At 45.1% G+C, this 19,259-nt stretch overlaps 1 protein-coding gene across 1 annotated transcript in view; it reads right to left on the reverse strand.

The window, feature by feature from the left end:
• Nucleotides 1-2,714: 2,714 nt before the first annotated feature.
• Nucleotides 2,715-19,259, reverse strand: part of KIF24 (kinesin family member 24) — a 196,544-nt gene continuing 179,999 nt past the window's right edge. Inside the window, exon 13 of the mRNA XM_029581240.1 lies at nt 2,715-5,116. Within this exon, the coding sequence (XP_029437100.1) occupies nt 4,976-5,116 (141 nt within the window). The 3' untranslated portion in view covers nt 2,715-4,975. The remainder of the gene's footprint in view (nt 5,117-19,259) is intronic.

The raw sequence follows: 19,259 nt of genomic DNA on the forward strand, positions 1-19,259 counted from the left end.
CAGTCTGGGACCTCCAGGGAGACCCCTCGTGCTAGGTGGCGAGGAACCAGCCACCAGTGGAGACTGAGCCTTGCAACAGTCTGTATTGGGAGAACCTCCTGAAATTCCCGCGACACCGGCTTCCAACGGGATAACAAGGCCCACTGAGAGGACGCAGATGCGCAAATGCCCACGGGACTAGGTCTATGGTGGAGGCCATGGACCCCAGTACCTGCAGGTAGTTCCATGCTGTGGGTGCCTGGAGAGATTGGAACTGGAGGATCTGTTCGCACAAGGCATGTGCCCGGTCCGCGCTTAGAAACACCTGTCCCAGATTGGTATCGAAGCGCGCACCCAGAAAATTCAACGACTGGGATGGAGAGAGACTGCTCTTGGGAAAGTTGATGATCCACCCTAGGGACCGAAGTAATCGCATCACTTTGCTGACCGCTTGGACCCCCTCCGTTTGAGATTTTGCCCGGATAAGCCAGTCGTCCAGGTAAGGGTGCACCAGAACCCCATCTCGGCGCAGGGCTGCGGCCACAACAACCATAATCTTTGTAAAAACCCGTGGAGCTGTCGCCAAACCGAACGGGAGTGCTTGAAACTGAAAATGCTGTCCTAGAATTTTGAAACGAAGATAGCGGTGGTGCGCCCTGTGAATCGGGATATGCAGGTAAGCTTCTGTTATATCCAAGGATGTGAGGAATTCCCCTGGGTGGACCGCCACCAGCACTGAGCGCAGAGTTTCCATACTGAAACGTGGGACCCGGAGGTACTGGTTGACAGTCTTGAGGTCCAGGATGGGCCGAAAATTGCCCTCTTTCTTGGGCACCACAAAATAAATGGAATAATGACCCCGATCCAGTTCGGCAGCAGATACTGGGGTAATTGCCCCCAAAGAGAGAAGATGGTCGAGAGTTTGCCGGACTGCTTGTCTCTTGAGAAAAGAGCCGCAGGGGGAGAAAAGAAACCTGTCTCTGGGCGGGAGGACAAAATCCAAGGCGTAGCCGTGTCTTAAGATATCCAGGACCCACTGATCCGACGTGATTCGGGCCCATTCCCCATAGAAGCGGGCAATGCGAGCCCCCAGTCTGGGAATCTGATCGCAGGTCAGCCTGGCATCATTGGGGTTTTGAGGGCTGTCCTCCCTTGCCGGGCCTGCGGCCCCAAAAGGACCGGTTCCAGGTCTGCGAACAAAAGGGAGAAGTCTGAGACTACTGATGCTGCTGTTGCTGCTGTCTGGGAGGACGGTACCGTCGTTGAGTACGGGAGCGATACCTGGTGGAGCTGAAGGACCTAGATGTCCGCGGCCTGTCCTCCGGAAGCTTGTAAATCACATTCTCGTTGAGGGATTTGATGATCTGGTCCAAGTCCTCTCCAAAGAGAAACTTACCTTTAAAAGGAAGCGAGCCTAAGCGTGTTTTGGAAGAGGCATCCGCTGACCAGTTTCGCAACCACAGAAGCTGACGGGCTGAGACCGCAGCGACCATCGATCGGGCCTGAACCCGAAGGAGATCATAGAAGGCATCTGCTCCCTAGGTGAGCACGGATTCAAACGATCCGCCTGCTGAGCTTCAGCATCCGGAAGAACCTGGGAGGTGAGCAATTGTTGAACCCATCGGAGTCCCGCTCTTTGTGCAAGAGAAGTGCAGATGGTCGCTCGGAGGCCCAATGCTGAAACCTCAAAGATTCTTTTGAGATAAACCTCCAACTTCCTGTCCTGGAGATCCTTGAGCGCTGTACCGCCCGTGACCGGGATGGTAGTGCTCTTAGTTACGGCCGAAACTGCGGAATCCACAGCAGGAACTTTGAGGAGCTCCAAAAAATCTTCTGGCAGAGGATAAAGTTTGTTCATTGCTCTACTGACCTTGAGAGAGGCCTCCGGTGAATCCCATTCTCTAGAGATCAGTTGCAAAAAGGTGGGATGAGTTGGAAACGCCTTCGACAGAGGACGAAGGCCTGCCAGCAAAGGGTCCCCCTTTCTGCCCTGGCAAGAGGCTGCTACTGGTTCTGGGGGAGCATCAATATCCAATTCCTGGAGGATATGAGGAATTAGATCATCCAACTCATCATACTGAAAAATTCGTAGGACCCTTGGGTCATCCACCTCCCACCTGAGAAGTTAACGTGGGGTCATCCTCTGCATCCAGGAGCGGGTCCCCTGTCAGGGGGGGGGGGTTGCTGGGGCCACCCACTGGGGCCTGCGGGACCCGGGAGGGTCCTGGGTCTCCTGCATGAGGTAACGCCCTATCCTGGGAAGAAGACCCCTCCAGGGACGATCCCAGACGCGCCTGTTTGGGAGGAGGGAGTCCCCCAGGAGTCTCCAAGGGCTGAGACTTGCACTGTAAGAAAGCCCGGTGCATAAGAAGCACGAACTCGGGCGAAAACTCCAGAGGTCCCTGAGGAAGACTATCCTGGTGCTCCCCACCACGACTGCCAGGTTCCGGGCCAGGGAGTGGCGCAGAGCCAGAGGGCAACACCGGAGTCAGGCCTTCAGGATCTTCCTCCCCTTCTGAAAACAAAATGGCCGCCGTTCCCGCACTCAGAGGGAACGGGGCCTGCCGCTTTCGAGACGTGCGGTCCTCACAGCGAGGACCTGCGGACTCGTCCTCCTGTCCTTCGGTGACTTCATCCTCAAAAATGCAGGAGTCACAGAGGCCCTCCCGTGAGAGCCGACCAGCCTGCCTGCCGCAGGCAGAACACTCAGAGGAGCGTGGCATGGTCTGTTCGGCTTTTTTTTTTTTTTTTTTAGGAAGGACAGGAAAAAAAGAGCGCGCTATTCGCAGTGCAGAAACGCCGTGGGCACACAGATCACCCCTCCCCCACCGACCCAGAGAAAGCGCCGAAGGACTAAACCTCCCGGTGTCCGACGGTCCCGGGAGAAGGATTCGCGAACCATGGGTCGGTAGCGGCTGAAACTAATTTAAAATAACGGGAGAGGGAGGGGGAGTGACTAGCGCCACTAGTATGCACCCCGGGTCCGGCCCGAATACAGAGAGTACAACGAGAAAGCCTGAGGAAAAAAAATTTCTTATTTTTTATTTATTTTTTTTAACACAAGAAAATTCCCCAACACTCCCCCAATACCCAAAGAAGGGTGCCCTGAAAAACGGAGGGGGAGGGGGGGGGGAAGAAAGAAACAAGGTACAGACCTGGCAGCAAGCACCTCACAACTCAAAAGGCAAAAAGCTGCTGAGTCTCCCCAGAAACTAAATTGTTTCAAAATTATACCTTTTACTTATTTACTTGATCCCTTTATGAGAAAAAAAGCAAAAGAAAACAGAAAACTAGAAAACCTAATCTCCTGCACTGGGGACCGCAGAGTCCCCTGCTCACATCTGCTGGAGTCAGAAGAATACTGAAGAGTGAGGAAAGGGGAGGGGCTTATATAGTGCCCCCTCTCGAGTTTTTATTCTGACTCCATCTGCTGGACGGGGAACATAACCCACCGTCTGGACTGATCCTGGTACGTACAGGGAATGAACTGCTCTCTGCTTTTCAAAGAGGCAGCCTGCTGCTTAAAGAGGCACAAGCAGAGTGTGGTGGGGATCTGGCTATCTACCAGCTTATCGCAAAGGAGTTTGTGCACAGGCACATCAGCACTTTTTTCTTGTGATTCCTTGTCAACTAATTAAGGAGCCTAATTATTAAATAATGCTAATGTTTTAATACTTGTTAAGTCCATGGGGTTAATATGGATTAAAGGTCTCTAACAGCCATTTTTTTTGTTAATACACTTCTAACATCCCAGTTTCTGCATTAAAATTTAAATTAACTAATGTACTAATTGGCTCACTTAAAATCATCACAGCCCATATTTAGGCAAAAGAAGTGTTAACTTTGGTATTAATTGTACCTCAAGAAGTGCAGTTTAATAATAATAATAATAATAATAATAATAATAAAAAAAAAAAAAGCAGCTATCAGCACCTGCTGCTGTCTCATAGCTGATACCCACCAGACTCCCACCTCCCCTGTCGCCACTGTCCTTAAAGGGCCATTAGCAGCCTGCAGTAATTAATCTCCTTCCCTGCAAATTCAAGAGTAGGAAATCTACCTCAAGCATTACCCCTACCTCCGGGGCAAAGCACAATAAACCCCCCTTCTCCCTCTGTGCCTCAGTCCTGTGGCATCAAATGATCCTTTTCTTGGGGGGACGGGGACTGGGTGCTTGTGCTGATATTAAAGTGGCATTGTTTCATTCACAGAGGGCACTTCCCTGCCAGCATAGAGCACTTGGTTCTGACCATTGATCCTAGGAAGGAAAAGAAATGATAATAGGGATACGGTACCACCTCCAGATGCTTTCTGATGACCACATCAATCCATGGGAACTAGAAGTAATATTGTAAACAAACATGGCCTGGGTACTCCTCCTCATTCTGCATCGTACACAGTAGGTACAGTCATTTTAAATGGCTTAATAAAGATTTCAGCTCTTTTGGCTGCTGGGTTAAATACAGCATCTAGTACATCACATTTAAGGTGATTTAACAATATTGTCATAAGATCACATTCTAAGCCTGATTTTTTTTTTTTTTAATTTCTCACTATGCACTGCACCCTCTGGACTAAGGGGAAGAAACTCTACTGCATCAGTGTCTGTGCTAATAGAGCTGAAGTGGGCCAGTGTTACCTTTTCGTCTAGGAAACAAGACCTCGCCATGCCTTTGAGCTTTTATTTCAGGTGTGTATAATCCTGCCTTGATGAATTTTGAAAGCAGTTTTGTAAGACGTGACTGAGCTCTGTAGTGCCTGTGTTCTTTCTGGTGTTGGGTCTCTGTGGCCTGGGTTGAGATAAGTGAAGCTCTGTGCCAAAGCATGCCGGATCCAGTTAAGCCAACGGTGTAGGGGGTTCAAGAGGAAAGCTAAACCAAAGCCTCCCACCCCACTGCTGGCTGGGTCTGCCTGGCCTTTAAACATGGGTAAGGAGCACTTGTGTGGCTGCTGTGATTCATTCAGCACGAAACACGTCATTATTCCAGTGTGCAGTCTAGGAGGCTGAGGTCCTTTCTGCGGATAGCTCAGGCTTACGATAAGCCAAGTACAGCTGCAGTTGGGCTCGCATACTTTGGATACACTTTGATTTTAGAACCATGATTTCATCCAGTTTGGTGACATACTCCTTAAAATCCTACAAACAAGAAAAAACACAGCAAAAAAAAAAGTTTATGAAACACAGGCAAGAGAAATCAAAATTTCTGGTACACAATTTCCTATCAGGGAGTTTCTCCATCAACGAGGAGGCCTGAGTTAGCCATGACATGGAGGTGATGTCATCTGGCGGCCTAAACTGACCCCTCTCTCTTAGCTCATAGAGCTTTTGTGGGAATTCCAGTGTGAGCACCCGTACAGATGTGTACCCTGTCTTTCTGTCTTTCTTTCTTCTGTTACCTGTGAATTCTTAATATTTTTTATTCTAAGTTACTTTGCTGCCTCAGCCCGGCACTGTGGATAGATAAGTCCTCGGCGCATCGAGGCCCAGAACGTGAAATACATCAAGCCTCAACACCACTGATTTTGGAAAAGACTTCCATTTTCTACATATCATGCAGCAGTACGCTGAGAATTTTGTCAGGGGCAGAAAGGGATATGCTTCACCTGCCCCCTCCAATTACCATAGCATTTACACAAAAAGCTACTGGAGCAAGGGTTATGTCTAGAAACACCATCCCCCATTTGTTGTCTGGTAACTTTCACATATAATTGGACCATAATACAAATACTACAGAGCCCAGAAAATATGCAAGATTCTTTTCGAGTAGTAGAAGAGAATATTCCACCTCCCAAACCAGGCCAGAAGGCATCTCAGCCCTTAGACCAGGTGGTAGAGTTAGTGAAGGATTTCGTTACTTCTCTAGCAGCTAAGGAAGGTGCCTTACAACCTCTCCTTTCCAGAATTTCAGATTTACTACCTTGAGAAGGAACCTCAGTATCCCCAATGCATAGGGATACTCCATCAGAACCCCTGCAAGAAGGCTCCAGCCTGCAGCCTCTCCCTTGCTGTGGAGTTCAGCCAGTCAGAGGATTTACACCAGAAGTAAACTCCTCTAAGACAACCAAGGGCCCCTCCTCAGTTACCATCTTCATCACTGAGTTCTGGATGAGTATTCCATCACCTTAAGGCTCTGAAGAGGGTCCAATGGGAATAACTCCAACCCCCTATCTGAATCTACAGAACACTCGTTTCCACCAGAAGTCCTCTCTCACGTCAGATTTCTGGACAACTTGGGAAAAGAACTTGAAGTTAATGTGCATAACGACAGAGATCCTCGTGCAAAAGGTCTTTGGCCTCCTCCAAATTTTAGAAACCATGGTAGGTGGTGCTAGCAGCCATTCCAATCCAAGCTATCCTACAAGAATTACACACAAGAATGTGGGAGAATCCTATTTCCTATGTTCCAGTGGCAAGGAAACTATGCCTCGAATATACAGTGCAAAAATCACCAGGGTTTGAGACAGTGCAACTCCCTCATCAACCAGCTGTAGTAGAATCAGCTCTTAAAAGAGCAAAGAAAATGAGAATATTCTTGAATTCTCCACTAGGGAAAGATCCCAGGCTACTGGACAATTTTGGAAACAAGGTATTCTAGAGCTCCAGGCTTAATTCATGCATCTCTGTTTACTAATTCTACATGGCTCAATACTTACAGGATTGCATATAAATATTAAAGCCCTCAATTCCATTAGGGAAGGTGGTTCCACATACTCTCAGCCACTCTTAGACTCTGAGTGTATATTTATTTATTTATTTATTTAGGGATTTTATATACCGATTTTCTTGATACAGATCAAATCAACTCGGTTTACATAGAACGATAGTACATTAACAGTAACTAGTCAAACCTCAAAAGAGGAGACAGATTGTGAGCAGAAGGTAAAAAGTTACATTATAACAAGGGAGAGTAACTAGGAATTGGAAATGAAGAGACAGATAATCAAAGTAGAGAGATATAACAGAGAGAAGGGGCTTGAAGCCAACCTCAGGAGAATAACTCTAGCATTATAACATGATTATATGACATTCTGCTAGTTATTGAAGTACAGCTGATTGAAAAATATCTTAGTAGGATATAGTCTAGGAGACAGGAAAGGCTCTACCGAAAAGCCAAGTCTTCAGTTTCTTTTTAAAATTTATGAGGCAGGTTTCCTGTCGGAGGTCTGGGGGTAGTGTATTCCAAATGGTGGGGCCTGCTGTTGAAAGGCCCGGTCCCTGATTGATAATCTTTGTACCAATTTGATTGGGGGAACATGAAGGGATCCCTTATAGGCATCTCTCAAAGGTCTAGCTGAAGAGTGTAGTTTGAGAGGGTGTAGTAGGTCTAGTGGAGTCTGGTGGTGGATGTTTTTATGAATAATGGTGAGGAATTTGTGAACAATTCTAAAATTAACTGGAAGCCAATGTAGGTCTTTTAAAATGGGCGTGATGTGATCTCTGCGCTTAGTGTTGGTCAAAATCCTTGCAGCTGCGTTTTGGAGTAGTTGCAGAGATGTTTATAGAGTTTATAGAGTTTATAGAGTTTATAGAGTTGCAGAGATGTTTATAGAGGCACACTCCAAGTTCCCCCTGCAAAAACGACTAGACACATTACCCTAAGAGATCGCGCCACCTCCACAGCTGGCCCCCTTCTGTGGAATTCATTGCCCACAGATCTCAGACTGGAACCTTGCCTCCCAACTTTTAGGAAAAGACTTAAGACTTGGTTATTCAAGCAAGCTTTCCAAGACACAATTTAATGACACAATCCAAGGACACAACCCAAGGACTCCTCAAAACATTCAGCCATTAATCATGCCATTTGTACATAACTTGTAATGTGACTTGTATATCGTTTAACCATTTATTCTTTCCTTTTTCTTCCTCTTCACCAAGTTCTGCCACCCTTGTTAATTGTAACTGTACTTTCGGTCACCTGAGTTCTAGTTTGATGTATTTAATGCACTCCCGTTTCATGTAAACCAGCAAGATATGTTCTCATGATTGCCGGTATATAAAAACCTTAAATAAATAAATAAAATAAATAAAATAATGTAACAGCTGGTAGACCTTGTAGGATCGAGTTACAATAATCGACCTTAGAGAACAGGATTGCTTGGAGTACAGTCCTGAAGTCATGGTGATATAGGAGAGGCCTGAGTTTTTTAAGCACCTGTAACTTGTAGAAGCATTCTTTTATAGTATAATTTATAAATTTCTTTAAGCTCAGATGGTTGTCAATAATAACTCCAAGATCTCTAGCATGAGTGATGTGGGAGATAGTGTGCAATTGTTGTAAGTGTAGACTATTTTCAGGGGTGATAAGCAGGATTTCAGTCTTAGCAGTATTTAACACCAGGTTGAGGCTAGTAAGGAGATGGTTAATAGTTTGAAGGTGAGATTCCCATAATTTGATTGCTGAGTCCAAAGAGCCTGTTATAGGAATCAAAACTTGGACATCGTCTGCGTATACGTAGAATTTCAAATTTAGCGACGAGAGGAAATGGCAGAGAGGGAGGAGATAAATATTAAATAGAGTGGGAGATATATATATATATAGATGTATATGCTATCTTATTCAATCTATTTCTGAAGCATTCAATACAATGGCATGTACTTCATCAGCTTTCATCAGAGCATGCCGCATGGCTTGGCTGAGAGCCAGTAGCTTGCGGGATAACGACCAGGACAAATTGGCACATGATCTTTGTCTGGGTGATAATTTCTGGGAAAAATTCAGAGAAATGGTAACGCAAATAAAGGAATATGTGGTGGTCCAATCCTTCTCCACAAGATCAGAGCAACAGTCTTCTGTGAGAAGCACTTACTACACTTTTAAAACACCATTTTTCCAGAGACACTCCTGCCAGCAGTTCCAGTGTTAATGGATCTCACCTCGACTTGTACAACAGCAACTATGAGTTCAACATGAGTGCAGACAACCAAAAGCAACAGAACATGTCCAGCCCAAACCTGGACCAAGTTTTTGACCACCTGAAAAACCCAGCAACCATCCTTTCTGGTAGGAAAAATAATCCAGCCATACCTGGAGTAGCACAAGTTTACCAAAGATTCCTGGGTTCTCAAGATTGTGGTCTGTATATTACTTGCATTTCTCATGGTTTCCCACACTTCCTTACTGCTTAGCCTTCAATCTGGATCTTTTTCACTTGAAATGATGCCTAGAAGTGGAATTGCTCCTCCATCAGTGGGCGATAGAACCTATTCCACTCCACCACTATGGCCAGGGGTTCTACTTTCATTACTTCCTCATCTCTAAGACAACCCGGGAATTGAGACCTATCCTGGATTTAAGAAGCTCGAACAAGCATATATTCCAAGAGAAATTCAAAATAAATTCTCTCTACATAATTCTCCCCTTCATCCAGTTAGGGGAGTGGATGTGCGCTCTGAATCTAAAGGAAGTTTATGCTCATATACCCATTCATCCCTTCCACTGGCTTTATCTGCACTTTGTGGGGGACTCTTCCCATTATCAGTACAGAGTACTACCCTTTGGCCTGTCAGCGGCACCAAGTGTTTTCATTAAGGGGTACATTTTAAAAAACAGCGCGCGCGCGTACTTTTGTTCGCATGTATCTTATAAAATCCGGGGTCGGCGCTCGCAAGGGGGTGCACATTTGTGCAACTTGCGCGCGCCGAGCCCTGCGCAAGCTGCCCGTTCCTTCCACCTCCCCCCACCTTCCCCTATCTAACACACCCCCCAGCCCTACCTAAATCCCTCTACTAACCTTTATCCGCGAAGTTACGCCTGCCTTCGGGCATTCGTAACTTACACGCGTCGGCTGTCTGCTGCCGTGGCAGGCCCCGACACAGGCCGCTGTGTCGGGGCACTCGGCCATGCCCCCGGACCGCCCCCATGCCCCCGAACACACCCCCAAGCAGACACCACGCCCCCTGGCCACGCCCCCGACTGCCCCTTTTTGCAAGCTCCGGGACTTGCGCGCAGGGTTTTTTTTTAAGGGTTACGCGCATAACTTATGCGCGTAACCCTTTTAAAATCAGGCCCTAAGTATCCAGCTGTAGCAGCAGTATACCTGCAATGACAGGGCACTCAAGTCTTCCCCTACCTGAATGACTGGCTTGTAGTGGTGACTTCCTGGGAAAGTGTATTAACCTTCCTGCAAACTTAAAAAATTAAATTCCTGCAGTTGTTAGGATTTCTGGTGAATTTCAAGAAATCGACTAATTCCATCCCAGAAAATAAAATTCAATGGGCATGGACAGACTCTACAAGAGAGAACATTTTTTTGGTCAGATCAGGTGAATTCTCTCAAGTCCCTAGTATTCAGACTGTTGATCACAGATCAGCTGATGGCCAGGGAAGTATTAGTTAGTTTTTTGCCACAAGGTGGATACAGTTCATTAATTTCACTAATCTGCCTTCATATTTGACTTCTGCAGTGGGGCCTCCACTCCCAATGGCCCTGCTAACTCAACCAAAGGGGAAATTTCAAGAGAAATGAAGCATAAGAACATAAGAAATTGCCATACTGGGTCAGACCAAGGGTCCATCAAGCCCAGCATCCTGTTTCCAACAGAGGCCAAACCAGGCCACAAGAATCTCGCAATTACCCAAACACTAAGAAGATCCCATGCTCCTGATGCAATTAATAGCAGTGGCTATTCCCTAAGTAAACTTGATTAATAGCAGTTAATGGACTTCTCCAAGAACTTATCCAAACCTTTTTTGAACCCAGCTACACTAACTGCACTAACCAAATCCTCTGGCAACAAATTCCAGAGCTTTATTGTGCGTTGCGTGAAAAAGAATTTTCTCCGATTAGTCTTAAATGTGCTACTTGCTAACGTCATGGAATGCTCCCTAGTCCTTCTGTTATTCGAAAGTGTAAATAACCGATTCACATCTACTCATTCAAGACCTCTCATGATCTTAAAGACCTCTATCATATCCCCCTCAGCCGTCTCTTCTCCAAGCTGAACATCCCTAACCTCTTTAGCCTTTCCTCATAGGGGAGCTGTTCCATCCCCTTTATCATTTTGGTTGCCCTTCTCTGTACCTTCTCCATCGTAACTATATCTTTTTTGAGATGCGGCGACCAGAATTGTACATAGAATTCAAGGTGCGGTCTCATCATGGAACGATATAGAGGCATTATGACATTTTCCGTTCCTATATAGAGGCGTTTGATATAGAGGCATTATGACCATTCCCTTCCTAATAATTCCTAACATTGTTTGCTTTTTTGACTGCTGCAGCACACTGAGCCGACAATTTTAAAGTATTATCCACTATGATGCCTAAATCTTTTTCCTGGGTGGTAGCTCCTAATATGGAACCTAACATCGTGTAACTACAGCAAGCGTTATTTTTCCCTATATGCAACACCTTGCAGAAACAACTCTGGTGGCTAGACCCCTTCATCCTTTAAGGAGGGTGTACCACGCATCTACCTTTTCACTGAGTTACATTGGTGACAGATGCCTCCAACAAATGGGTGGGAGGCCCACACCCCTGTTGAACTCAAGAAACTTGTTCATTCATAGAGAAACAATTTGAGGTCAATCTCCTAGAACTGCGAGTGATCAGATATGCTCTAACAACTTTCGTATATCGACTCCAAGGGAGGTATTCTTATTCAAACCGACAACCAAGTAGCCATGTTCTACATGAATAAACAGGGAGGTATAGGCTCATGGACTCTGTGCCAAGAAGCAATAAAGATATAGCATGGGCATGCAAACATTAAGCTGTCCTGCAAGTGACCTACTTTACAGGAATCTCCAATATGTTAGCAAATGTCTCAGTAGAGTTTTTCGTTCACATGAATGGCCTCTGCAACAATCAACAGCTGACAAAACTATTCAGTCTACGGGGACCTCCAGCAATAAGAACATAAAGCTTGCCATACTGGGTCAGACCAAGGGTCCATCAAGCACAGTATCCTGTTTCCAACAGTGGCCAAGCCAGGTCACAAGTACCTGGCAGGATCCCAAGAGGTAGATAGATTCCAAGCTGCTTATTCCAAGAATAAGCAGTGGATTTATGCTACTCTCCCTTAATAATTGTTAATGGACCCTTCCTCCAGGAATGTGTCCAAACCTTTTTTATACGTAGCTATACTAACATCTTTCTCCACATCCTCTGGTAATGAATTCCAGAGCTTAATTATGCATTAAGTAAAAAGATATTTTCTCTTATTAGTTTTAAATGTATTACCCAATAAATTCAGTGTGTGTGTCCCCCTCATCTTTGTACTTTTTGAAAGAGTAAACCACTGATTAACGTTTACTCACTCCATTCCACTCATTTTATAGACCTCTATCATATCTCCCCTCAGCAGTCTCTTCTCCAAGCTGAAGGATCCTAACCTCTTTAGCCTTTCTTCAGAAGGGAATTGTTCCACCTCCTTTATCATCTTGATTGCCTTTCTCTGTACCTTTTCTAATCTGCTATATCTTTCTTGAGATGTGGTGACCAGAACTGAACCCAATACTCAAGCTGAGGTCACACCATGGAGCGATACAGAGGCATTATGATATTCTCTGTTTTATTCTCCATTCCTTTCCTAATAATCCCTAGCATTCTGTTTGCTTTCTTGGCTGCTGCTGCTGCACACTGAGCAGATTATTTCAACGTATTTTCAATGATGACACCTAGATCCTTTTCCTGAGCAGTGACTCCTGATGTAGAACCTTGCATGTTGCAGCTATAATTTGCATTTCTCTTCCCTAAGTGCATTACTTTGCACTTGTCTACATTAAATTTCAAATCAACTTCTTTGTGGCAGGACAAAAACAGAAAACTAGAAAGATTTTGATCCATTCTTCCCAGCAAACTCAGATCCACTCAGGATGCTTTTCTGCTCGATTGGAAGGTAGATCTCAAGAATACTTTTCCACCAATTCCACTAATAGCTAGAACTATGTGAAACAAGCTCAAAGACCGGGCCCTTTTGATCCTCATAGCTCCAGCATGGCCCAGACAAGTTTGGTTTGCATACCTGACACAACTGTTCAGCAGTCCTCCGAGCCCTCTTGAGTCAGATCCATCCTCATTAATTCAAGAAGAGTGACATCTGTCATCTGAACCTTCCCTCCCTCAACTTGATGGTTTGAATGTTGAGCATTCAATGATAGACAAATTGTTCTTACCCCAAAGAGGTTGAGGACATAATAGTGCCTACTAGGAAGCCATCAAGTAGGAGAGCCTTCAGATTTAAATATTCTACACATGGGGGGTAATTTTCAAAAGGATGTACATTGTAACTACTACTATAGCAATTGTAACTACTACTATAGCAATTTTCAAAATCCATTTACCTGCGTAAAATGCACTTACATGGGCAAATCTTATGGTCTATTCAATGGCATAAGAACATGCCATACTAGGTCAGACCAAGTGTCCATCAAGCCCAGCATCCTGTTTCCAACAGTGGCCAATCCAGGCTATAAGAACCTGGCAAGTCCCCAAAAACTAAGCCTATCCCATGCTACTGATGCCAGTAATAGTAGAGGCCATTCCTTAAGTCAACTTGATTAATAGCAGTGAATGGACTTCTCCCCCAAGAACTTATCCAAACCCAGCTACACTAACTGCACTCTGGCAACAAATTCCAGAGCTTAATTGTGTGTTGAGTGAAAAAGAATTTTCTCTGATTAGTCTTAAAAGTGCTACTTGCTAACTTCATGGAGTGCCCCCTACTCCTTCGATTATCCGAAAGTGTAAATAACCGATTCACATCTACTCTTTCAAGACCTCTCATGATTTTAAAGACCTCTATCATATCCCCCCTCAGCCGTCTCTTCTCCAAGCTGAACAGCCCTAACCTCTTCAGCCTTTCCTCATAGGGGAGCTGTTCCATGCCCTTTATCATTTTGGTTGCCCTTTTCTGTACCTTCTCCATTGCAACTATATCTTTTTTGAGATGCAGCGACCAGAATTGTACACAGATTTCAAGGTGTGGTCTCACCATGGAGCAATACAGAGGCATTATGATATTTTCCATTTTATTAACCATTCCCTTCCTAATAATTCCTAACATTTTGTTTGCTTTTTTGACTGCTGCAGCACACTGAACCTATGATGCCTAAATCTTTTTTTCCTGGGTGGAAGCTCCTGATATGGAACCTAACCGTGTAAGTACAGTAAAGGCTATTTTTCCCTATATGCAACACCTTGCACTTGTCCACATTAAATTTCATCTACCATTTGGATGCCCAATCTTCCAGTCTTGCAAGGTCCTCCTGTAATGTATCACCATGCACTTGTGATTTAACTACTCTGAATAATTTTGTATCATCCACAAATTTGATAACCTCACTCGTCGTATTCCTTTCCAGATCATTTATAAATATATTGAAAAGCACCGGTCCAAGTACAGATCCCTGAGGCACTCCACTGTTTGCCCTTTTCCACTGAGAAAATTGACCATTTAATCCTACTCTCTGTTTCCTGTCTTTTAACCATTTTGTAATCCACGAAAGGACATCGCCTCCTATCCCATAACTTTTAGTTTTCTTAGAAGCCTCTCATTAGGGACTTTGTCAAACGCCTTCTGAAAATCCAAATACACTACATCTACCGGTTCACTTTTAACCACATGTTTATTAACCCCTTCAAAAAAAAAGAAGCAGATTTGTTAAGCAAGACTTCCCTTAGGTAAATCCATGTTGACCATGTTCCATTTAAACCATGTTGCTCTATATGCTCTGTGATTTTGATCTTAAGAATAGTTTCTACTATTTTTCCCGGCACTGAAGTCAGGCTCACTGGTCTATAGTTTCCTGGATCGCTCCTGGAGCCCTTTTTAAATATTGGGGTTACATTGGCCACCCTCCAGTCTTCTGGTATAATGGTTGATTTTAATGATAGGTTACAAAATTTAACTAATAGATCAGAAATTTCATTTTTTAATTCCTTCAGTACCTAGGATGCATACCATCCGGTCCAGGTGATTTGCTGCTCTTTAGTTTGTCAATTTGGCCTACTACTTCTTCCAGGTTCACAGTGATTTGGTTAAGTTCATCTGACTCATCACCCTTGAAAACCATTTCTGGAACTGGTATCTCCCCAACAACCTCATTAATAAACATGGAAGCAAAGAATTCATTTAGTCTTTCTACAATGGCCTAATCTTCCCTAACCCCTCAGTCAGCCAGAAATGTCAGCAAGCTTCAGGCTTTGGTTCATTATCCTCTTTCTATGCAATTCTTTCACAATAGGGTGGTGCTCCGCACCCACCTGCAGTTTCTACCAAAAGTATCAGCTTTCAACATTAATCAAGCCATCATGCTACCTACAGTACATTCTGAGGCCACACACATATGAAAGTGAAAAAATTCTTATCTTAGACTATAAAGGAGACTTAGCTTACTACTAAATAAGAATTCAATCAGCTTACCCACGGCAGCTCCAGCGCCGACCACGAGGCTGCCCCGATAAAAACCGCGCCTCTTCTCCGCCTCCTTCCTCGCCGGAACCAATCATCTGCTTCAGCCGCACAGCCAATCGGGGGACAGCCCCTTTGGCTTAAATTGATAGGCGGAAGCTAGGCGCCGTGCGCCGCGCGCACGAAGGAGCGCGACAAAGGGGCCTGCCCCTTTGTTTCGCCCCTTCGGTTTGCCCCTCGCTCACCCCGAGCAGCACCCCACCAGTCTTCCTAAACTGTTTCTAGCAATCTCACTAAAGCCAAGAACACCCTGCCAGAAGCAGCCGTCTGTCAATTGGAGACAAGTACCCTCACCAAGAGAACCACGATCATTAAAGACAAGCCTCAGACCGTTCGCAAATCTCAGCCCTACCAACACCTTGGACCTCACATCAAAAGCATCACACGTAAGTGTGTCTCCTTCAGAAGACTTTCACATGACCTTCCTGGCTAAATTCATAGCGTAAAATACGTAACAGTATCTGCATACTATAAACCACATTATCCATATGCCAACCTACTCTGTTCTATTACTTTAAGTATGACAAACTGCATTAATCTTTTCTACTGCATTCCTCTGGTAAATTGGTGTACCCTGTACTCTGTTAAATTGTACATCTTCCGCTTCAATTGCATTATTCCGCTCAAGTACTCTAATGTTGTTAAACTGCATTAACCTATTCATTTGCACCACAGAGCCTACATCTGTATCAATCTGCTACAACTGCATTATTCTGTTCAATTGCTTTACTGTGCCTGCAGCTCACAATTGTCCTTTCTCCACTGCTAGCCCTCTACCCAATAATGCCCCCACACGCTCACCCCTGTCCCCCCAACTATCTAATCGGACACCCCTCAAAACTGTCCCTCCCCCCTTTCTCCCGCCACAACACTCTAAAAAGGCGTCTGACCTCCATCCCCATTTCTCTCACCCCGCAAGCCCTCACCATCTCATTTCCCTTCTACTCATTAATGCCCAATCCCGAAGACAAAAAACACATCTCCTCCATGATATTTTAACTGACTCCAAACCAGAAATTCTTGCTGTTACCGAAACCTGGTTCAAACCCTGTGACACCCCCCTTATTAACCAACTTCCTTCTGAAACCTATGACATTTTTTCCATCCCCCGCAAAAAGAAAAGAAGAGGGGGCCTACTCCTCATAGCTAAAAAAGAATTCAAGCTTACCTCACAAACCTGAAATATTCCCAATCAATACGAAGTAGGCCTTTTCAAATCGCAATCTCTACAAATCTGCCTTATCTATACCCCTCCTGGCCTTCTAGAAAAAGACCCCTCCCCCCTCATTGAATTCCTCACCATTTCCCTCTCTCCCGACATCCCCACGATACTCCTCGGAGACTTTAACCTCCATGTTGATTCCGTTCCACAATCCCCACCATGCGAAGCCTTCATCTCTTCCTTAGACGCAATGGGCCTCACCCAACTTATCCACTCCCCAACCCATAAAGCCGGTCACACCCTCGACCTTATCTTCACCAACTCACTCATCAACGTCATCCACTCCCCCACATGCCTCCCCGTCCCCTGGTCCGACCACTCCATCATCAACACAACTCTCTCTCTACAAACCCCATCTACACCCTCTCCCTCTCAGCCTAAATCCTTCCAATTTCGTAAAACCTGTCCCCTAGAAACCCTTGCCACGGCTTGCTCCAACATCCCAAATTACATTGACCTGGAGACAGCAGATAGTGCCATATCCTCCTGGACTGAAACTACCCAAGAAATCACTAACAAACTATGCCCAGTCATCCGAAAAACAATCACACAACCCAAATCATCCAAAAAACCCTGGTACACCCAGACACTCAAAACCCAAAAAACCAAGCTTAGAGCAGCAGAAAGACTTTGGCGCAAACATCCTTTCCAGCAAGATATGTGCTCATGATTGCCGGTATATAAAAACCTTAAATAAATAAATAAATAAATCCCACTCCTGCCTCAAAAACCATCTATTACCAACTCATGCATGCATACAGAAATGCCATTCAAACAACAAAAAAAGAATACTATGCCAAAAAAATTCACCACCTCCAATTCAACCCAAAGGCTCTATTTACCCTAGTCTCCAATCTTACTAAACCCATCGTGTCTACACCCCAAATCCCCTCCTCACAGACACGATGCAATGAAATTGCCCTCTTTTTTAAGAACAAAATATCAAATATCACCGCCAAGTTTAACCCTAACACCAAAAATTCCTCTAACACCAACAGTATAACCCCCCCCATCCCACACACTCTCACCTCTCTTTCCTCATTTGAACCCTCCTCTACCCTAGAAATAGAAAACATTTTAAAAAAGATGAGACCCTCTTCCCACCCCTCAGAAACTATTCCTACTAAATTACTACTCGCTATTCCTAAAACAATAGCCTCTTCACTCTCCAAAATCGTGAACTCTTCCCTGGAACACGGCCTCGTCCCTATCCCCCTGAAACAAGCCGTGGTCAAACCCATTCTAAAAAAACCCTCCCTCGATCCCTCCAACCTATCTAACCTCCGTCCCATTTCCAACCTCCCCTTCCTCTCCAAAATCATGGAGAAACTAGTTAACTCCCGTCTCTCTGACCACCTAGAACAAGCCAACATACTCCTTCCAACACAATATGGTTTCCGAAAACACCTCAGTACAGAATCCCTTCTCCTCTCCCTCACAGACACTATCATCAAAGGTATGGATGCCGGTAACTCCTACCTTATCGCCATGCTAGATATTTCCGCCGCCTTCGATACTGTAAATCATAACATCCTCATCAACACTCTCATCAGCATAGGAATCACAGGTACCGCTCTTTCATGGATAAAGTCCTTCCTCCAAAACCGAACTTACACAGTCCTCACTGATAATTTTACATCCCCCCCTGTTAATCTCGACTGTGGCGTCCCCCAAGGATCCTCCCTTTCTTCCACCCTATTTAACATCTACATGCTCCCCCTCACAAACCTCCTCTCCAACCTTGGTATTACACACTTCATCTACGCCGATGATGTGCAAATCCTCATACCCTTCACAAATTCTGTACTCACTGCTCTCCAAAAATGGAACACCATCCTCACCTCCATAAACCAACTCCTCACTGACATGCACCTAAGCCCTTAATCCGCAAAAAACGGAACTCCTCCTCATCTCCTCAAAACATGCATCCATACCCTTTCCCTCCACCCCCCCAATTTTCTCTCTGACACAAGAAACCTGGGGGTTATTCTCGATAACCAACTAACCTTCAAACCATACATCAAATCTATCCTTAGCAGCTGTTACTTCAAAATACAAACCCTCAAAAAACTCAAACCCCTTCTCTACTTCTCTGATTTCCGCACAGTACTTCAATCTATAATCTTCTCAAAAATTGATTACTGTAATGCACTCCTTCTTGGTCTCCCTGCTACCCACATCAAGCCTCTACAACTCCTTCAAAACGCTACTGCACGCATCCTAACCAATGCCAATAAGAAAGATCATATTACTCCCACCCTCATTAATCTCCATTGGCTTCCCATTCACTCACGAATTATTTACAAGACCCTTACCCTCATCGACAAAAGTATTGCTAACGAACATTACAATTGGCTAAACCCACCTTTCCTCCCTCGTATCTCCACAAGACCCACCCGCTCCTCTCTCCGTGGAACCCTTATCCCCCCTTCCATAAAATCCACAAGACTCATCTCCACCACCAATAGGGCCCTCTCTCTCGCAGGCCCTTCCCTCTGGAACTCCATGCCTCCTGACCTACGTACCGAAACCTCCACACCCACTTTCAAAAAGAAACTCAAACCTGGCTCTTCCTCCAAGCATACCCCCAATCATCTTCATCTCTTACTAACACCCTAACCCGACCACCACCTCTCACCAACAC

This window comes from Rhinatrema bivittatum, chromosome 1 (assembly GCF_901001135.1).
Source record: "Rhinatrema bivittatum chromosome 1, aRhiBiv1.1, whole genome shotgun sequence".
Lineage (NCBI taxonomy): Eukaryota > Metazoa > Chordata > Amphibia > Gymnophiona > Rhinatrematidae > Rhinatrema > Rhinatrema bivittatum.